General features: G+C 37.6%; 1 protein-coding gene across 4 annotated transcripts; it reads right to left on the minus strand.

Annotated features, from left to right (window-relative positions):
• Nucleotides 1–94: 94 nt before the first annotated feature.
• Nucleotides 95–17,587, minus strand: wt1b (WT1 transcription factor b). 4 transcript variants are annotated; one of them, XM_081372832.1, is made up of 9 exons: nucleotides 16,982–17,587; nucleotides 14,556–14,678; nucleotides 12,264–12,354; nucleotides 8,410–8,481; nucleotides 5,089–5,179; nucleotides 3,590–3,734; nucleotides 2,712–2,801; nucleotides 1,224–1,316; nucleotides 95–1,107 (listed from the first exon to the last, which is right to left on the minus strand). In XM_081372832.1, exons 1-9 carry the CDS (start codon nucleotides 17,355–17,357, stop codon nucleotides 986–988), a joined length of 1,203 nt encoding a protein of 400 aa, XP_081228958.1. In that variant the 5' UTR covers nucleotides 17,358–17,587; the 3' UTR covers nucleotides 95–985. The 4 variants fall into 4 exon arrangements, with proteins under 4 accessions (XP_081228958.1, XP_081228960.1, XP_081228959.1 ...); XM_081372834.1 differs by having other exon boundaries at nucleotides 96–1,107; nucleotides 1,233–1,316; nucleotides 16,982–17,581; XM_081372833.1 differs by having other exon boundaries at nucleotides 99–1,107; nucleotides 2,712–2,796; nucleotides 3,585–3,734; nucleotides 16,982–17,581.
• Nucleotides 17,588–18,107: the final 520 nt, after the last annotated feature.

Here is an 18,107-nt window from a genome sequence, read left to right on the forward strand (position 1 = left end):
TTCATGTATAAAATTATAATTTAACATTTGAGTGAAATGATTCCACCATTAGATTGTTCCCTCCTAATGAAAACACTGGACGTCCGGAGAATTTTGTTAAATGTAGTTTATTATAAAATGCTTTTTTTTTTAAAGGAAGACTGCTGTCACTTGACAAATAATATATACAAAGGCATTACAGTGCATGTGATTTTTACACTTATTTTCCAAATTAAGAAATGAATTCAAGTGACTATCTTACCATTTTGAAATACAAGTAAACCCAGTGCAATCAACTCCATGTACAGTATGTAAAAAAAAAAAAACATAAAAAATTTAAATTCTTATGTACAAAATGAGATGATCCAAAATAATCCAGACAGTGTTCCCATGTCAAATACAATATGGCGAAACTCCAATATAAGTGCATATTTGTATGCATTCAGTAACATTTGCTTTTTACAGGGATGCTTTGATAATGTAGTACAGTCATCGCTGTAGTTGACTGACAGGTCTTCATTATCCGATTGTTAAGTCTGACGTCACACGTGACGTTTAGCCTTTTCCGGGTCCAAGCGCTCCTCTCGTCCAGAAATAACAATGGTGGAACTTGTAAATTTATTTACGATCACCTCCTTCTTAGTGAGGCACCCATGGCGGTCAAAAAGGGTTTAAATTCCTTTAACACCAACAGAGTGGTTAGTGTAGCTCATCCCTCAGGTGGCATAATTAAGGGTAGAGTCCAGGCATCAATGAAAAAGAAGATTTACGAGGTTGAAGTGAGTTAGCTCGGGGCACGGGACACAGCACTGCGGCATTGTAAAAACACTCAATAATAACCAAAACACTGGTGAAAGCGGTAGGTAGGTAGAGAGGACCTGGACTTTGGACCCGGAAAGAGCGTTATCGGAGAGTGGTTACGTCACGACTTAACAACCGAATTGAGAGTGTCTCAGCGTCTGTGTGTCTATATACAGTGTGTGTGTGTGTGTGTGTGTACAGTGTCTCAAACAGCAGACTGGAACTTGTTCATGTTTCTCTGATGCATACTGTGATGCCTGACCAGCTCATCTGAGCGAGCGAACTTCTTCTGACAGCTGGGCCAACGGCACGTGAACGGCTTCTCGCCTGAGAACCACGACAGAGAAAACACAACACACTTTACTGATGTGCTCTAATGGAAACAATTCATATGAAACCAATAGATCAAATGGTTTTTGAGAAGTTAAAAAAGGCGTACGCACTTGTTTTACCTGTATGAGTCCGAGTGTGGGTCTTAAGGTGGTCTGAGCGTGAAAACTTTCTTTGACATGTCTCACACTGAAAGGGTTTGACGCCTACAGGACCAAAGAGAGCAGGAGACAGAGAGACAGCGGCGGTGGGCTTCAGATACTTCATCAAAGTGATGGATTAGTGGGTGGGGCTATCTAATTCTAATGCATTTGATTGGACAAAAGTTTGGATACACCCCTGAGTACAAGATGAGTCAGCAATATTTTTGGAAAGACTGTGACTTTTACGTTCTAATTGCTCAAGCTTTTAATGTTCTAAAAGTATATGTAATGAATGTTTTAGGGGTACATTATACTCTTAAAGGGTTAGTTCACCCAAAAAATGTATATTCTTTAATTAATTTCTCACCCTCATGTCGTTCCAAACCCAGAAGACTTTCGTTCATCTTTGAAACACAAATGAAGATATTTTTTGATGAAATCTGAGAGCTTTCTGTCCCTCCATTGACAGCTAGCTGCACAACTGACACTTTGACGCTTCAAAAAGTTCATAAAGAGATCGTAAAACTAATCCATATGAATGGAGCGGTTTAGTCCAACATTTTCAGAAGAGACTCGATCACTTTATATGATGAACAGGTTGAATTTAGGCTTTTATTCACATATAAACATTTATTAACTCATACATCAGTTGTGGTAAATGGAAGCTCAAGCGTGTTCATTTGAAGTGCGAGAACCAATGAGGTTCATTCTCACGTTACGCATCACCTTTGAGCTTCAGCAAGAACCAATGAGGTTCATTCTCTTGTTACGCATCACGTTTGAGCTTCAGCAAGAACCAATGAGGTTTGTTCTCGCGCGTCAAGCAGGTTCAGTTGAGCTTCTGTTGATGTTCGCTGATCAATGTTAAAATGTGAATAAAAGCCTAAATTCAATCTGTTCATCATATAAAATGATCGAGTCTCTTTACAAAATTTGGACTAAACCAATTCATATGGATTAGTTTTATGATCTCTTGATGAACTTTTTGAGGCGTCAAAGTGTCAGTTGTGTAGCTGTCAATAGAGGGACAGAAAGCTCTCAGATCTCATCAAAAAGATCTTCATTTGTGTTTCGAAGTTGAACTAAAGTCTTACGGGTTTGGAACGACACGAGGTTGAGTAAATGATGACAGAATCTTCATTTGGGTGAATTATCTCTTTAAAAAATAAATAACCCCAACAGGGGTTTCACAGCGATGCCATAGAAAAAAACTGTTTTCGTTTTCCAAAGAAAAACTGCTTTGAGCAGTTCCTAAAAGAACCATTTTTTCTTAGTGTGAAGAACATTTAAAAAAATCTAAAGAACCCTTTGTGGAACAGAAAGATTCCATCGATGTTAAAGGTTCTTCATGGAACCAAAGATGCCAGTAAAGAACGAGTGAAGAATATAAATGACCTCAAATCTAATGAACTAAAAGCCACAAAACTCCAATATTTATTTCTATTAGACGTGACTAACCTGTGTGTCTGCGCTGGTGTCTCTTGAGCTGGTCAGATCTGGAGAACCTGCGGCCACAGCCTGTGTAGTCACACTGGTACGGCTTCTCACCTGGACGTGACAGAGAACAGCATCATTCCATAACTGTTCTTTGACTAGAGGAAACCTGTGGACAACACTGGGGTCTCTGCGGATTCCACAAGGGGGCGCTGTTTCAACTCAGCATTTACTTTGTTGATATGAAGTGTCATTCATTTTTCTGTAACACTACATGCCGTGAGGTCACAAATTCGGCCACTCCAGATGTTTTTGCGTAATTCTGGTGATTCTTGGTCAGCTTTGAGGTGTTTTTAATAATGCATTAGTATATGTTGAAATAAGCCATTTTCATAGTTAGTTCATGTTAGTTAACTAATGTTAACCTTATTGTAAGTGTTAATATCCATGGTGATTTACTCTTTTATCATTTTATATGAAATTTACAGCAATGCATATTTAAATGCATTCATTTAGTAGATGCTTTTATCCAAAGTGAACTAGATCACTTTATGTGTGAATGAAATTCTTTTTCTAAGGTTTTACAAATAATAATAACTGTGTTGCAATGATTAATGTTTACTGTAAAGTGTCTTTTTGGGTTGTGTAACCCCATGGTTAGTTCTAGAATTGTGTGTTGTAGAACGTCACGTCTCCTAATTTAAGTTCCTGTCTGCAGTCAATGTCTGCCAAACTCTTATTGGACGTTTGAAAAAAAATTGAATTATGACTTTGTTATGCATGTTGCATAACGCTGTAAATCTTTTTTAAGAGAAAAAAGCAAAGATCGGTTTGGATTGTTTGTGACCCCAAACTGAAAGTGTAAAATGGTGCATTTTTAGTACGGGCCACATGGACCTCACCTGTGTGCTTCCTGCCGTGCATCTGCAGGTGGGACAGTTTGAAGTATCTCTTACTACAGCCTGGGTAAGAGCACATGAACGGACGTTTCTCACTGCTCTCTGATGATTTAATGGAGGGAGTGATGCCTGGTACTCTCCGCACATCCTGAAGAAGAAAAAAAAAACGGAGAATAATTGGCAATCAACAAACTCTATTTGCCAATTCAGCTGCACTTTTGAGCCCTTGTTTGTTTTAACTTCTGCATTTCCAAACCCTGCGTAAGTTCTGCATCTCAACAAACCCTTTTATCTTGTGGCCTGTTAAATATCAGTTTATCTTTTAAAAGCCTTAATGGGAACGCTTTAAAGTAAAGTTCTAAACATACATGAACACACACTACTCTCTGGACAATATCAGTTTTCTAAAGCACTGATGGATGTTCACTCACACACTACAGACTGAAGTAGAGTCAGACTGTCCTCTTACTGAGACTGAGAGCTCCTCCGTATGCATATATCTAGTTCAGTCATGAAACTTTAGATGGCGCATGCTGATCGGTCCTTTACATGCAATCTACAAACAATCACACTATTACCACATGACACAAGCTGATTGGCCTCTGCTGATCCTGCAAATGAGATTGTTTGCTCAACTTAGAATAGTCTGGTTCAGTGTTCGCTGTAGGCATGTTCCTACATGTTCAGAGTTCCTCTGAAACCCTCCACCTCCCCCAGCTCCACCTGCCTAAATCGGCTACTGGATCAATGTATGTCTATTTTATGCAGCAGGAGCATATCTTACATGTGTGTCTGTGAATATAAAGGCAGTAGCAAGACTGTGCTCTGCAGAAGCGTAGCAAAAAACGTTAACATATTCATTATATCATATTCATTAAAACTGAGTTGTCATGATTGAACTAATGATCTTTTGTCTTCTCAGTTTTCAACAGGCCTGACTAATCAAACACACGCTTTTACTCTTGAGATGCGGACTGCGTGCTCTACGTCTTGGCCTTGGACTCCACACATGAGGGGAAGTGTGTGTGTGTGTGTGTGTGTGTGTGTGTGTGTGTGTGTGTGTGTGTGTGTGTGTGTGTGTGTGTGTGTGTGTGTGTGTGTGTGTGTGTGTGTGACCTTGAGCTGAACCTGACTGTATCGCCAGCACGAGTGTGTGTTGTTGGCGTTAGACTTTATAAGAACTTTCATTAATAATAATCAACAGTAAAAACCCAACATTATTACATTACACAAAGTGCATATATACACCTTTGTTCCAAAGTTTGGGGTCAGTAAGATTTTAAAAATATATTTTTATTCAGCAAGGATAAAAATGTATGTCTTCCACACAAATATGAAGCAGCACAACTGTTTTCAACATTGATAATATTTTGATAATATTATGAGCAATAAATAATAATTCAGTGCACTTTATGATTATGTAATTCTGAGAATGCAATCTGTGTGTGTAGAGTTGAATGGGTATGTGTATGAGTTTGTCTCTGTGTTTTGCAGTCACCCACCTGTAATCCTCTCAACACACCATGTGTGTGTATGTGATACTGTGTGCTGCAGCTGTACACCAAGGGATCGGCCTCATAACTGCCACTGTGACTGGACACAAATCCAAAGATAGAGACCAGTTACAGCAGATAAAACAAGAACACTCACAGAGGGTAAGCAAAATAACTTAAGGAAAAATGACTTTTCATCTCACAGATCAGACTTTATGACTCGCAATTGCGAGTTTATCTCTCACAACTCTCACAAAAAAAGTATGACTTTTTCCCAAAAATTCTGAGATATAAGAAAAAAGTTTTTAAAGATTTTAAGATGTAATTGTGACTTAGGCCTATCTCACAATTCTGACTTTTTAGTAATTGCCAGGTTATATCTCAAAATTTTGACTTTTATACTCAGAATTATAAACTCGGAATTGTGAAAAATAAAGTGAGAATTAAATAAAGAGAAAAAAAAATGGAATTGAAGCAATAATTACAAGACATAAACTCACTATTGTGAGGGAAAAAGTCGGTTTATACGTTTATATCTCACAAAGAAAAAAGTTAGAATTGGGAGATAAAAAGTATATAAAATTACAAGCTTCCATAGCATAGCACATGAACCTAAAACCAATAAGATTCCTGGTAAAGAAGATCCAGAAAAAGGACAGATTTAAACAGTTGAACACGTGAGAGCTCTGCTATATATGAGTGAGCTTTTCCTCGTTATTAACAAAAGGATGTTATTATAGCCAGAAATAGCTGCCGTAACTGTCATAAATGATAGCAAAGGAGGACTGTTAGCATGGAGGGGGATCTGTAGTGTGGGGAGTAACGGATGAAGAGCTGAAGACCTATAAAGCTTCTTCTTTGTCCGACTCACTTCACATTTCAGACTACATAATCAGCCATTGCTGGTCCAGTCCTCCCACAGCCCATCCATTCATCCGTTCAGCAGATAAACACACTGTTGTCATGGCAATGGGTGTGAGGAAGGTGGAAACCAAATCTTTTATCTAGACAGCTGGCATAAATATTCTGTCCAGTATCCCAGTCACCTATTCCAGTGGCAGAGTTCATCTGCAGTCCTAGACACGCACACATACACTCAATCACTCAAAAACAACCCAAAAGAGGGACTTCACCTCTACTCTTCAGCCAGTCTGGATGTCTTCAACACACACACACACACACACAACCACACACCACCCCTCAATGCCCCTTCGGCAGATCCAAGGTAAGACACTCTATCTGGGTTGGACTGGTTGACTGAGCAGGATTCATTCCTACCGTCACCACAGCATAATTCATGCTCCTACTTCACACTGATCTTTTGTTTCAAAGTGCAGAGCTACATTAGAGAAGAGTGCAGTCCTTTCTTTAAAACAGACATCACGAGATGAGAAGAGAGCCGAGGAGGATATAAAAAAATGAAAGGTATAAACATTTTCTCAAGGGATGGGTAGGAAAGGAAAGGAAAGGAAAGGAAAGGAAAGGAAAGGAAAGGAAAGGAAAGGAAAGGAAAGGAAAGGAAAGGAAAGGAAAGGAAAGGAAAAAAGGAAAAAGGAAAGGAAAGGGAAAAAGGAAAGGAAAGGAAAGGAAATAAACTGAAAGGAAAGGAAAGGAAAGGAAAGGATAGGAAAGGAAAGGAAAGGAAAGGAAAGGAAAGGAAAGGAAAGGAAAGGAAAGGAAAGGAAAGGAAAGGAAAGGAAAGGAAAGGAAATTAAAGGAAATTAAAGTAAGGGAAAGGAAAAAAGGAAAAAGGAAAAAGGAAAGGAAAGGGAAAAAGGAAAGGGTTGTAAAGGAAAGGAAAGGGTTGTAAAGGAAAGGAAAGGAAAGGAAAGGAAAGGAAAGGAAAGGAAAGGAAAGGAAAGGAAAGGAAAGGAAAGGAAAGGAAAGGAAAGGAAAGGAAAAAAGGAAAAAGGAAAGGAAAGGGAAAAAGGAAAGGGTTGTAAAGGAAAGGAAAGGAAATAAAATGAAAGGAAAGGAAATGAAAGGAAATTAAAGAAAAAAAGGAAAAAAGGAAAAAGGAAAGGAAAGGGAAAAAGGAAAGGGTTGTGAAGGGTTGTGAAGGGTTGTAAAGGGTTGTAAAGGAAAGGAAAGGAAAGGAAAGGAAAGGAAAGGAAAGGAAAGGAAAGGAAAGGAAAGGAAAGGAAAGGAAAGGAAAGGAAAGGAAAGGAAAGGAAAGGAAAGGAAAGGAAAAGGGTCATGAAGAAAAGGAAAGCAAAGAAAAATGCCAGAAAGGAAAGGAAAGGAAAGGAAAGGAAAGGAAAGGAAAGGAAAGGAAAGGAAAGGAAAGGAAAGGAAAGGAAAGGAAATGAAATGAAATTAAAGGAAAGGAAATTAAAGGAAAAAGGAAAGGAAAGGGAAAAAGGAAAGGGTTGTAAAGGAAAGGAAAGGGTTGTAAAGGAAATGGTTGTAAAGGAAAGAAAAGGAAAGGAAAGGAAAGGAAAGGAAAGGAAAGGAAAGGAAAGGAAAGGAAAGGAAAGGAAAGGAAAGGAAAGGAAAGGAAATGAAATTAAAGGAAAGGAAATTAAAGGAAAAAGGAAAGGAAAGGGAAAAAGGAAAGGGTTGTAAAGGAAAGGAAAGGGTTGTAAAGGAAATGGTTGTAAAGGAAAGAAAAGGAAAGGAAAGGAAAGGAAAGGAAAGGAAATTAAAGGAAAGGAAATTAAAGGAAAAAGGAAAGGAAAGGGAAAAGGGAAAGGGTTGTAAAGGAAAGGAAAGGAAATAAAATGAAAGGAAAGGAAATGAAAGGAAATTAAAGAAAAAAAGGAAAAAAGGAAAAAGGAAAGGAAAGGGAAAAAGGAAAGGGTTGTGAAGGGTTGTGAAGGGTTGTAAAGGAAAGGAAAGGAAAGGAAAGGAAAGGAAAGGAAAGGAAAGGAAAGGAAAGGAAAGGAAAGGAAAGGAAAGGAAAGGAAAGGAAAGGAAAGGAAAGGAAAGGGAAAAGGGAAAGGAAAGGAAAGGAAAGGAAAGGAAAGGAAAGGAAAGGAAAGGAAAGGAAAGGAAAGGAAAGGAAAGGAAAAGAAAAGGGTCATGAAGAAAAGGAAAGCAAAGAAAAATGCCAGAAAGGAAAGGAAAGGAAATTAAAGGAAAAAGGGAAGGAAAGGGAAAAAGGAAAGGGTTGTAAAGGAAAGGAAAGGGTTGTAAAGGAAAGGGTTGTAAAGGAAAGGAAAGGAAAGGGTTGTAAAGGAAAGGAAAGGAAAGGAAAGGAAAGGAAAGGAAAGGAAAGGAAAGGAAAGGAAAGGAAAGGAAAGGAAAGGAAAGGAAAGGAAAGGAAAGGAAAGGAAAGGAAAGGAAAGGAAAGGAAAGGAAAGGAAAGGAAAGGAAAGTGTTGATCTTTACCTCTTTACACTGGGTGTCACAGGATTCCAGGAAACACATTCTAACTGTGACGCCATCTGGTACAGATTATCACTGCAGGATAGAAGAGAGAAATCATGTGACAACTTTCACTACTCAGCTTCTCAAGAAGCACAAAGCTTTTAAAAAGGGGAAGAGACAAGCCAAAAATAGGACGAAAAAACAGAGAAAGAGAAAAACTGTTTCACAGACTGATTAGAAGTGCACATGTCAGCAGTGTGGTGTCCTGATGTCTCTTTATAATCATCCACCGCTGATTCATAACCACGTTCTTAGCCGTAAAACTGGAGGCTTGTTTGGCACTGTGGAAACTGCTAACATCATGAGCTTTCTGCACATGAATCTCAGCCAGATCTCACGTCACGTGTTCCTGGCCGGAGAGGCCAGTGCCTGGCACAGTGATGTCAGAGTGTGATGTCACACTGATTCTGGGTATCGTGGGAAGGATTTGGGGAAATAATCTCGACTCTGTGCCAATATTGCAGTTTCTTTGAGGAACAAAGTGTATCAAACTACACTATTGTTTGTTCATTTATTTATTTAATAATAATAATAATAATAATAATAATGATAAAAATAATTGTTAAACCATCATAAAATATCATAAAATAAATCATAATTGTTATATATTTAGTTACATTTTTCTTTATAAAAGAAGATTGTCTATTTTTTATTTAATAACAGTAAAAATGAATAATATAATATAATATAATATAATATAATATAATATAATATAATATAATATAATATAATATAATATAATATAATATAATATAATATAATATAATCAGAAAATGAAGAAGTCATGGTGATTTTTCATTAATGGACTGGTTGCCACATTGCTTCCAAATAAATGACTTTCCATTACAGCTCACACCAGTGAGTGTTTCAAAATGCAACTTCTAGGCCAAACAATGATGAAAACTAAGGTGGAATTTCCCTTTTTCACACCCCTCTGATTTCACTACGAGCGATGTGTCCGAGGGTTACTGGAACACAGTGTAATGCGAGTGAGTGAGATTGTGTGTGAGTGTATTTTCTTTCCAAAGGCAGTTTATAGTGAGAAGGGGGAATAATTGGAACGCTTTGTTCGGGTCTTATCAAAACTGGATGTGTTATGTTGTGTTCTGTGTTCTCCTTTTTCTCTAAACTACATGAAAGCAGTATCTGAAGAATGCACACTGATTCCTATGTGACTGATAAGAAGCTGCATTTCTCTTTTATCGTCTTCTTTCTCACCCTTTTATTAAGGAATTGTTTACTCCAAAATGAATTTCTTCAATAATTACTCGCCCTCTGGTAATTCCAACTCTGTGTGTTATAATTCAATTGGACATGAAAGAGATATTTAGCAGAATCTTCAAACAAATCAGTACAATATTCATACTTGTATTCAAAAAGGATGCATTAAATTGAACAACGTTATGTTACAAAAGATTCCTATTTCAAATAAGCACTGCTCTGCTGAACGTTCTATTCAGAACTATCAGCGAATCATGGTTTCCACAAAAATATTAAGCAGCATAACTGTTTTGAACATTGATAATAATCAGAAATGTTTCTTGAGCAGTAAATCAGCATATTAGAGTGATTTCTGAAGGATCATGTGACACTGAAGACTGTAATAATGATGCTGAAAATTCAGCTTTGATCACAGGAATAAATTGCATTTTAAAATATATTTAAATAGAAAACAGTTTTAAAAATTGTAATATTATTTCACCATATTAGTTTTTACAGTATTTTTGATTAAATAAATGCAGCCTTGGCACGCATAATTGGTGAGACTTGAAAACAGTAGTTTTGAACTATACAGAGAATTTGTATTTACTGGTTTACTGATTGTGATTTAAAATAACAGTGTTGGAATGACACGAGGGCAAGTAAATAATGACTGGATCTGATTGCTTTTCCAAGCAAAGCTCTCTTCTCCTACAATAATATTCATCTTTTGCATACATGGCTGTTTCTTTTAAACGTCCTGAGTTAGACGCGTTCCTTGGTCAACATATTTTGTTGATCCTGGGACAACATTTCTGTGTGAAAATGTAATCCTAACCCTAACCCTACCCCTAAACCTAACCCTATACGCATAAATTATCCCTAAAATCAGAGTGATAGGTAAACTCAAATCTGATTGGTTGATTGGAATGTTGTTGCAGTATCAACAAAGATGTTGATCCAGGAACATGTTGTACTTGGTGAAAACAGGTTCTGCCTTTCTATCCTTCCCCCTCTCTCCTCCTCTCGTGTCTCTGGGGAAGCCCAGGCCGAGACGGGAAGAAGAATTCAGAGGAAACGGGTAGTAGATCACTGTGAGTGTATTTTGGCCTGCTGAGAGCTGCTGTGCAGTTCTTAACCTTTGTGCAGACAGCAAGACTCACTGCAGACTTATGGGATTTATATGAGCCATCCAGACTGAGCTCCACTGAACCTCCATTCAGTCTCAGACAGCAGAGGAGCAGTGCCACAGCAGACACACCATCAGAAAGACATATTTCACTTCTTACGCTAATTAATGCCTTTCAAAGGAATGCTCCGGGTTCAATACAAGTTCAGCTCTATCGACAGCGAATGTGATTTCCACGGAAAAGGTCTTTTTGTAAAAACAACTTCACAGTGACACATGTAGAATGGAGATCTATTGATTCCCACTGCATGGGATTGGGAATAAACAGTAAAAAAGATGCAGATTTGTTTGAACCGCGAGAAGCGTCGACTCTCACCTAAGCTTACGCTACTCCTACATCATAGGTTGGGTCAGAGGTCACTAGACTCGCGTACAACCGTTACCGGAAGCCATAGTGATTATAGTTTATAAAGTTATAAATATGGATATTTTTCTTACAAAAACGCATCGCTTTGCTTCAGAAGGCCTTTATTGACCCCCTGGAGTTGTATGGATTACTTTTATGATGGATGGATGCGCTTTTTTGGTACCATTCACTCCCATTATAAAGCTTGAAAGAGCCAGGATATTTTATAATATAAGTCTGATTGTGTTTGGCTGAAAGAAGAAACTCATGTACACCTAGGATGGCTTGAGGATGAGTAAATTATGGGATCATTTTTATTTTTGGGTGAACTATCCCTTTAAGCTTGTTACCCTCTGTGAACATACACTGTACCTCAGTGTTTCCTATGTTCATTGTTGTTAGATCCATCTCTCCTTGTTTCTGAGTCTGCCCTAACATTAACACAATATATAGCCTCACATCTCTGTTATGAACCCTCTAGAATGCCTTTGAGATTTTAGCTTTTTTACAGACTGAGGGACAAGCAAAATCGTTGTCACGTCTCAAATGCTGTCATTAGATAATATCCAGGAATGTCCCTTTATTTCGGCAGTTGCATCAACAATTCTTTGTGTTTTTGTAACTTCTTGTAATTCGTGGCTGCTTGCTTCCTCTATGATGCAATTTATTGCATTTCTATTGTTATTATTTCATGCATGACAAATCATTGAGGGTTATTAAATTAATAAGTTTGGTAACACTTTACAATAAGGTTCGTTAGATAACATTAGTTAATGTATTAACTAACATGAACTGACAATGAGCGATACATTTGTTACAGTGTTTATTAATCTTTGTCAATGTTAGTTAATAAAAAATACAGCTGTTCATTGTTTGTGCATGTTATTTCACAGTGGATTAACTAATGTTAACAATTACAACCTTTGATTTTAATTATGCATTAGTAATGTAATTATATTACAATGTAATTATAAGATTAATAAATGCTGTAGAAATATTGTTCATTCCGAGTTCATGTTAACTAATGAACCTAGTGTATGAAGTGTAATTTGCATTGAGTAACCGTGGTAAGGAAGGTACCTGTTGAAGGTGTTCCTCAAAAGCAGGGCCTGACTGTCAGGAGGACTGTGGCACCCATAGACAGGTGGTGGGACGGGGTACTGTTGCTCACCTGCATAATCACAAAATCAAAGCACATATTACAACCCTCAAAGAGCATATATGTCAACCGTATCTGAAAGAAAGTGAAACAAAGCGTTTTACAGTAGAGCTAACACTAACAGAGAGTGTGGCCTGGTCTTCACTGCGGTTATCCAAACAGCGCAGGGCTCGCTGAGACCATAAAGCAGTCAGCAGAGTTTCTGAGGGCTCACTGTTCATTTCTTAGGGCAACAGTCAGGGATTCAGTCCCCCGGCAGCACTAAAAACATTCTTCTCCTCAATTCTGCTTCCTTCTGTTAGCTGGCCGAAGAAGAGAGCCCATCATTTATGCCAGAGTAATTTACTGTATGCTTAATGAACTTAGAAACTGTTGCATTCAGTGTTTTGAGTGTTTGAGGAAGGACACGGAGAGGTAAAATAAGAGCGAGAAGGGAGGAAAGAATGAGAGTATTTACTGCCCTGACATTAAAACTCCATCTGACACGTAACCTCGAGATGATCCTTGCGGTGCTTTAGTTCCTCTCTGAGCTGCAGATGCAGTGATCTCCAGATATCTACACGTCTTATTTGTCATACTTTACTTAAATATACTCTATCCTGCACAGCCCTTGCGCAAACTTTTGAAAAGAGCACTTATTACGGAAATAATAAACTTAAAGGAAAAGTTCACTTCAAAATGAAAATTCTTATTAAACATTCAGGGTGGAGAACATATGAGGAAACCAATAACCAATGAACCAAAATGAACCAATTCATTTGATGTGAAAGACAAGTGGATTAGGGAGCTACGGCTCGAAATAAGTGAAGAAGTTTGGCTGGAGATATGTACTCAGGCTCAAAAAGTCACGAACGCCAATTTGTGGAAGGAATTTCAGTGGAAGATAAATAACAGATTTTTCACAAGTTGTGGCTAAAATGAATCCGAAACAATCAAGTCAATATTGGAGCGGGTGTGGAGAGACAATGGCTACTCACTCATATATTTTTAGAATTACAAAGTAGGAAAAAGATGTATTTATTACAGATATTACTGGTAGCAGCAAAGAAAACAATTACAATAAAATGGCTTTCACCAAGTCGCCAAACCAAGCTGAATGGCTAACCATTTTAAGAAATATTTATACTGTGGAAAAAATTACATATTCGTTGAGATTACTGAGAGAACTTTTTATTGAAAGATGGGCACCATTAATGACGGTGATGGAGGACCGTTAGAACTAACTCTGATACAAGTTGATGTTTGTTCTGTTCACATTGTTTATTTTAAATATTGTTCATTATTTTTTATTTCTTCTGGACATATTCTCCTGTGGACTTGACCATATACGTCAGAGCTTGTGAATGCTATTAACCCTGGTACCGGACATTGTTTCTGACTGGAAGTAATTGCTGTATAAGGAGATTTGAAGAACATTCAAAATAAAAAATAACAAAAAAAGAATGAAAATTCTGTCATCATTTACTCACCCTCAAGTTGTTTCAAACCTGTATGAATTTCTTTCTTCGGCTGAACACAAAAGAAGACCTTTTGAAGAATGTCGGTAACCAAAGTTGATGGACCCCATTGACTTCCAGTAGGAAAAAAAAAAATACTATGGAAGTCAATGGGGTCCATCAACTTTGGTTACCGACATTCTTCAGAATATCTTCCTTTGTGTTCAGCAGAAGAAAGAAATTCATACAGGTTTGAAACACCTTGAGGAAATTATGACATAATTTTCATTTTTAAGTGAACTATTCCTTAAAAAATGTGAAGTGATTACAATGTCATTTACAGTTTAAATGTATATTAAATGTGAGTGCTTTTTTGACCCAATTACATACATCTTTATATGTAATTTCATAATTACTTTTATTGTATTTGAAATATGGTTAAAGTGTACTGACGAGTATACCAACAAGCATTTATGGTAGACTAAAATATACAATTAAGCATACTTTTTTTTCTCACGGGTGAGCAAAGTATTTAAAGGTGAAGTGTCTGATATCTGTCACAAACAGATAGCTCCGCCTCCACACTCACCCCATTGGTTGAGTTATTGTTGCTGTGTTGGAATGGTCAGGATGCTCAAACAAACAGTATTTGCCAACTTTCCACAGAAATCAACCTACAACTGTCTTACTTTTGCCTCATAATTATTCCATTTACTCATCATTTATTCAAAGACATTTATTGCTTTATAGGTCACACTGAGAACATATTTTCCTTACCCATAGTGCTTTGTGGGGACATGGGGTCCTCGTGTTTGAAGGTATTGTTGGGGAATGGAGGTGTGTGGTGTGCAGGTGTGTGACCGTAGCTGGGAGCTCCATCAAATGCTACTGTACCATAACCTGTGAAAGAGAGAAAGAGACAAAACAAGTAAGTGTTTGTTTGTTTGTTCTTAATGAAATCTTTTTTCACTGGATATACACTCCATTCCCCGCAATGGACAAAGGGACCAGGTGAAACATCACACAAACATTGTTTTATACTTGACAGACAGAGGAAAAAGTCAAACAGAGTTAAGTCACACTAAAGAAAAAATGGTAACACTTTACAGAAAGGTTTCATTTGTTAATGTTAGTTAACTTGGACACAGCATTTCTTAATATTAGTTCAATCAACATTTACAAACATGTATTTAAGATAAAGTTCAAGTTTAAGATCATGTTAACATTAGTTATACACATACTTGTTATACCCTATAATACCAGTATATACATAAACATCCATTGGCTGAAAAACTGTTCAACTAATGCAATGCAAACACTGAAAAGGTCTCACTACTCCTAACAAATACACATTATAGTTGTACAATACACATCCCTCGCCATCAGACTTATAATTCATAACCCGCTTGGGACCAATGAGCTTTTGCAGTTAATCACAATGTCATTGTGACTTTTCCTAAAGTTAATCTAATTATAGATGAAATGCAGGGAGACTGTGTCTAATCTAGTCTACAATCAAGCACTGTGATTTAAACTGTGATTGTGAGTGCAGATTTAAAGGAGAGAAGCTCTTCGAGAGTTTCACATGCTGCTGTAAGTCAGTCATCAACACAGATAGATTGATTCTCATGTGAGACTTGTATCATATATTGAATGTACAATGCTTGTTCCATGAAATGAATACCTATAAATAAAGACCAATCAATTGAGCTAAATCACTGCAGAAAACAACATTTCACGCTTTATCTTAACCTCTTAAAACCATTTCATTTGACATTTTTGTTTTTTAATAAAGCACTTTATCACCGTTTCGGTGTACTGAAAATGACAGTTTCAGTATTTATTTAGTTGGTTCACTGTAAACTACTTCTTTAACCATTTGAGAAACATTTCAGTCAATTTTCCTTTAAAACATCAGAGAGCGTCAATCTTCTGCTTTCCCAATAGTTTTAAGGACACGGTAAGAATCCTGCTGGAGCGACATAAAGAAGATCCATATGTTTATCAAAGCATATAAATGCCTTTATATGGCATTATTCAGATATTTTACCTCTATATGTCCATGTAAACCTTATAGATGATTTCAGATTATTCAATAAAACTAGGTTGCACTTTATTTTACAGTACGTGCACTTTCAATGTACTTACCCACAAACGTACTGAGTAGAGTACGGTAACTGCATGGGTTAAGTTAAGGTTTAGGGTTCAGGGTTAGTACCTTACAACGATAAAGTATGTTCATGCGAAACAGGACTGTAAAACAAAGTGCTACCGAAAACTATTTATGTAGTCGTTTAATGAAAAGTGCATGTTTAACCGCACTCTAAGAAAAGCCGGTTACACTTTATTTTGAGGTGTCTTTGTTACACTGTAATTATACATTTAAGCAATGAGTAATATTAAGCAACTACATGTACTTATATGGTTATGATTAGGGTTTGGTTTGGTTTAGGGTTAGTTGCATGCAAGTATGCATAATTTACAGTTATTATATAGTAACTACATGTAAAATAAAGCGTTACCGAAACATCTTTTAAATAATGTAATGTACTGTGTTAATATGAAGGAATTTTCCGTATTGATTTTTCACAGATGTTTAAACATATTTTTGAATTAATGCATTGTTTTGTGTTTTAGGGTTAAACAAAAAATGACTGTAAACTTAACGGATAATGTCCTGGCAGAAAATTGCCTGTACCTTTTGTTTGTTTGTTTGTTTTCTAAAATATGCTGGTTATCATATACAATATGATGTGATTAAAATAATTATTATTTGAACAATTCAATTTCTTAATAATTTCTCTAAATCAAGTAAATCACAAACGTGTAAAACTTTAAGATCGAACTGACTTCAAATGCATGAATAATGCACTTTTCAGAAATAATATTTTGAGGGTAATAAGAGATCCTCCATGAGTCATTTGTTATCAATAAAAACACGCGCCTACAATACATTGTAAAAAAAATTTTTTTGATTTTAGTAAACTAAATTTACTGTGTTTGTGCAACTGATTTGTCAAATGTATTTAAATTGGCAAAATAAAAAAGTTATCCAACTTTTAAAAATAACGAGTTGAGTTTTTTTACAGTGTACACACACAAGTATCAGTTTCATGTTCGTTACGTTGTGGACACCAACAACAGAGACACACAGATAATGTGGCTCATGACAGAGCGCATGTGATCCGGGACGGCTGTCTCACCCTGGTTGCACAGGACAGGAGGGTTCTCCAGATACGGCCCGCCGGAGAACATCCGGCTCTGGCTGGAGGGGGAATCAGCTAACTGCATCCCTGTGAACTGGCCTGTGAAGTGCACGGTGATGGCCCCCAAACCGCAGTGAGGGTCCTCGTGAGGGTCTGCGGGCCCCCAGACCGGCTCCTGTTTGACGAAGGAGTGTGAGGGAAGAGATCCGTACGGGGAGGCCGGGTGAAAGTCCAGCATCGGCCCCCACTGCGGAGCTCCGCTGAGAGGCAGGGAACAGCTGGAGTCCCTCCCCGGCAGCGCTGGGACCGCTGGAAGCAGGGCGCTCAGGTCTCTGACGTCCGATCCCATCAGGCCGCACGGCTCAGTCAGCATTTAGGAGGATTTTCTTCGCTGCAACACCCTTGAATATCTGCACACTAGATTTCAAGAAGAACACAGAGGTCTCCTGCGCTGACAACTATAGGAAAAAGACTTTAAAATTTCAAAGACAAGATCTTGAAGTGTCTATCAGAGGTCCCGTCAAGGTCCAGTCAAGCAGAAGTCGTGTTTGTCTGCTGGGAAGCGCTGGTGATGTGGTAGTAGAAGTGCATGGGAGAGTCTGAGCAGGAGTAACTTCACTCTTATCCATTTGTCTGGGACTATCAGCTCTAAAAAACACCCCACCATCTCCAGAGGAGGAGCCACAAGCTTCACTTCTTCTGTACCTTACTCATCTTTTACTCGAACAGCACTTTCAGCCCTCGTCTGACTAATGTCTGTGAGTGTGTGTGTGGGTGGGTGGGTGTGTGTGGGGGGGGGTGTTTGTTTGTTGCTTTAGGTAGCATGCAACCTAATTGTGCAGCTGTTTCTCACAGAACAGAATTGATTTTATTTGTTAGTGTTATTTTGTTAAATCAAAGTAAATATACACACTTAATTTCCTAAAATAAGTGTTTTGTGTTTGCATATATGGTTCCATTAGGAACCTTTAACATCCATGGAATCTTTCCATTGCACAAAAGGTTCTTTTTTAATGGGAAAAAAAAGGGTTCTTGAGATTATTTCAAATGTTCTTCACACTAAGACCTGTTGATGGAAGGTTATTTGGGGAATCAAAACTGGCTCTTCTATTGCATTGCTAAA

Source organism: Scardinius erythrophthalmus (genome assembly GCF_964197995.2).
Source record: "Scardinius erythrophthalmus genome assembly, chromosome: 8".
Taxonomy (NCBI): Eukaryota; Metazoa; Chordata; class Actinopteri; order Cypriniformes; family Leuciscidae; genus Scardinius; species Scardinius erythrophthalmus.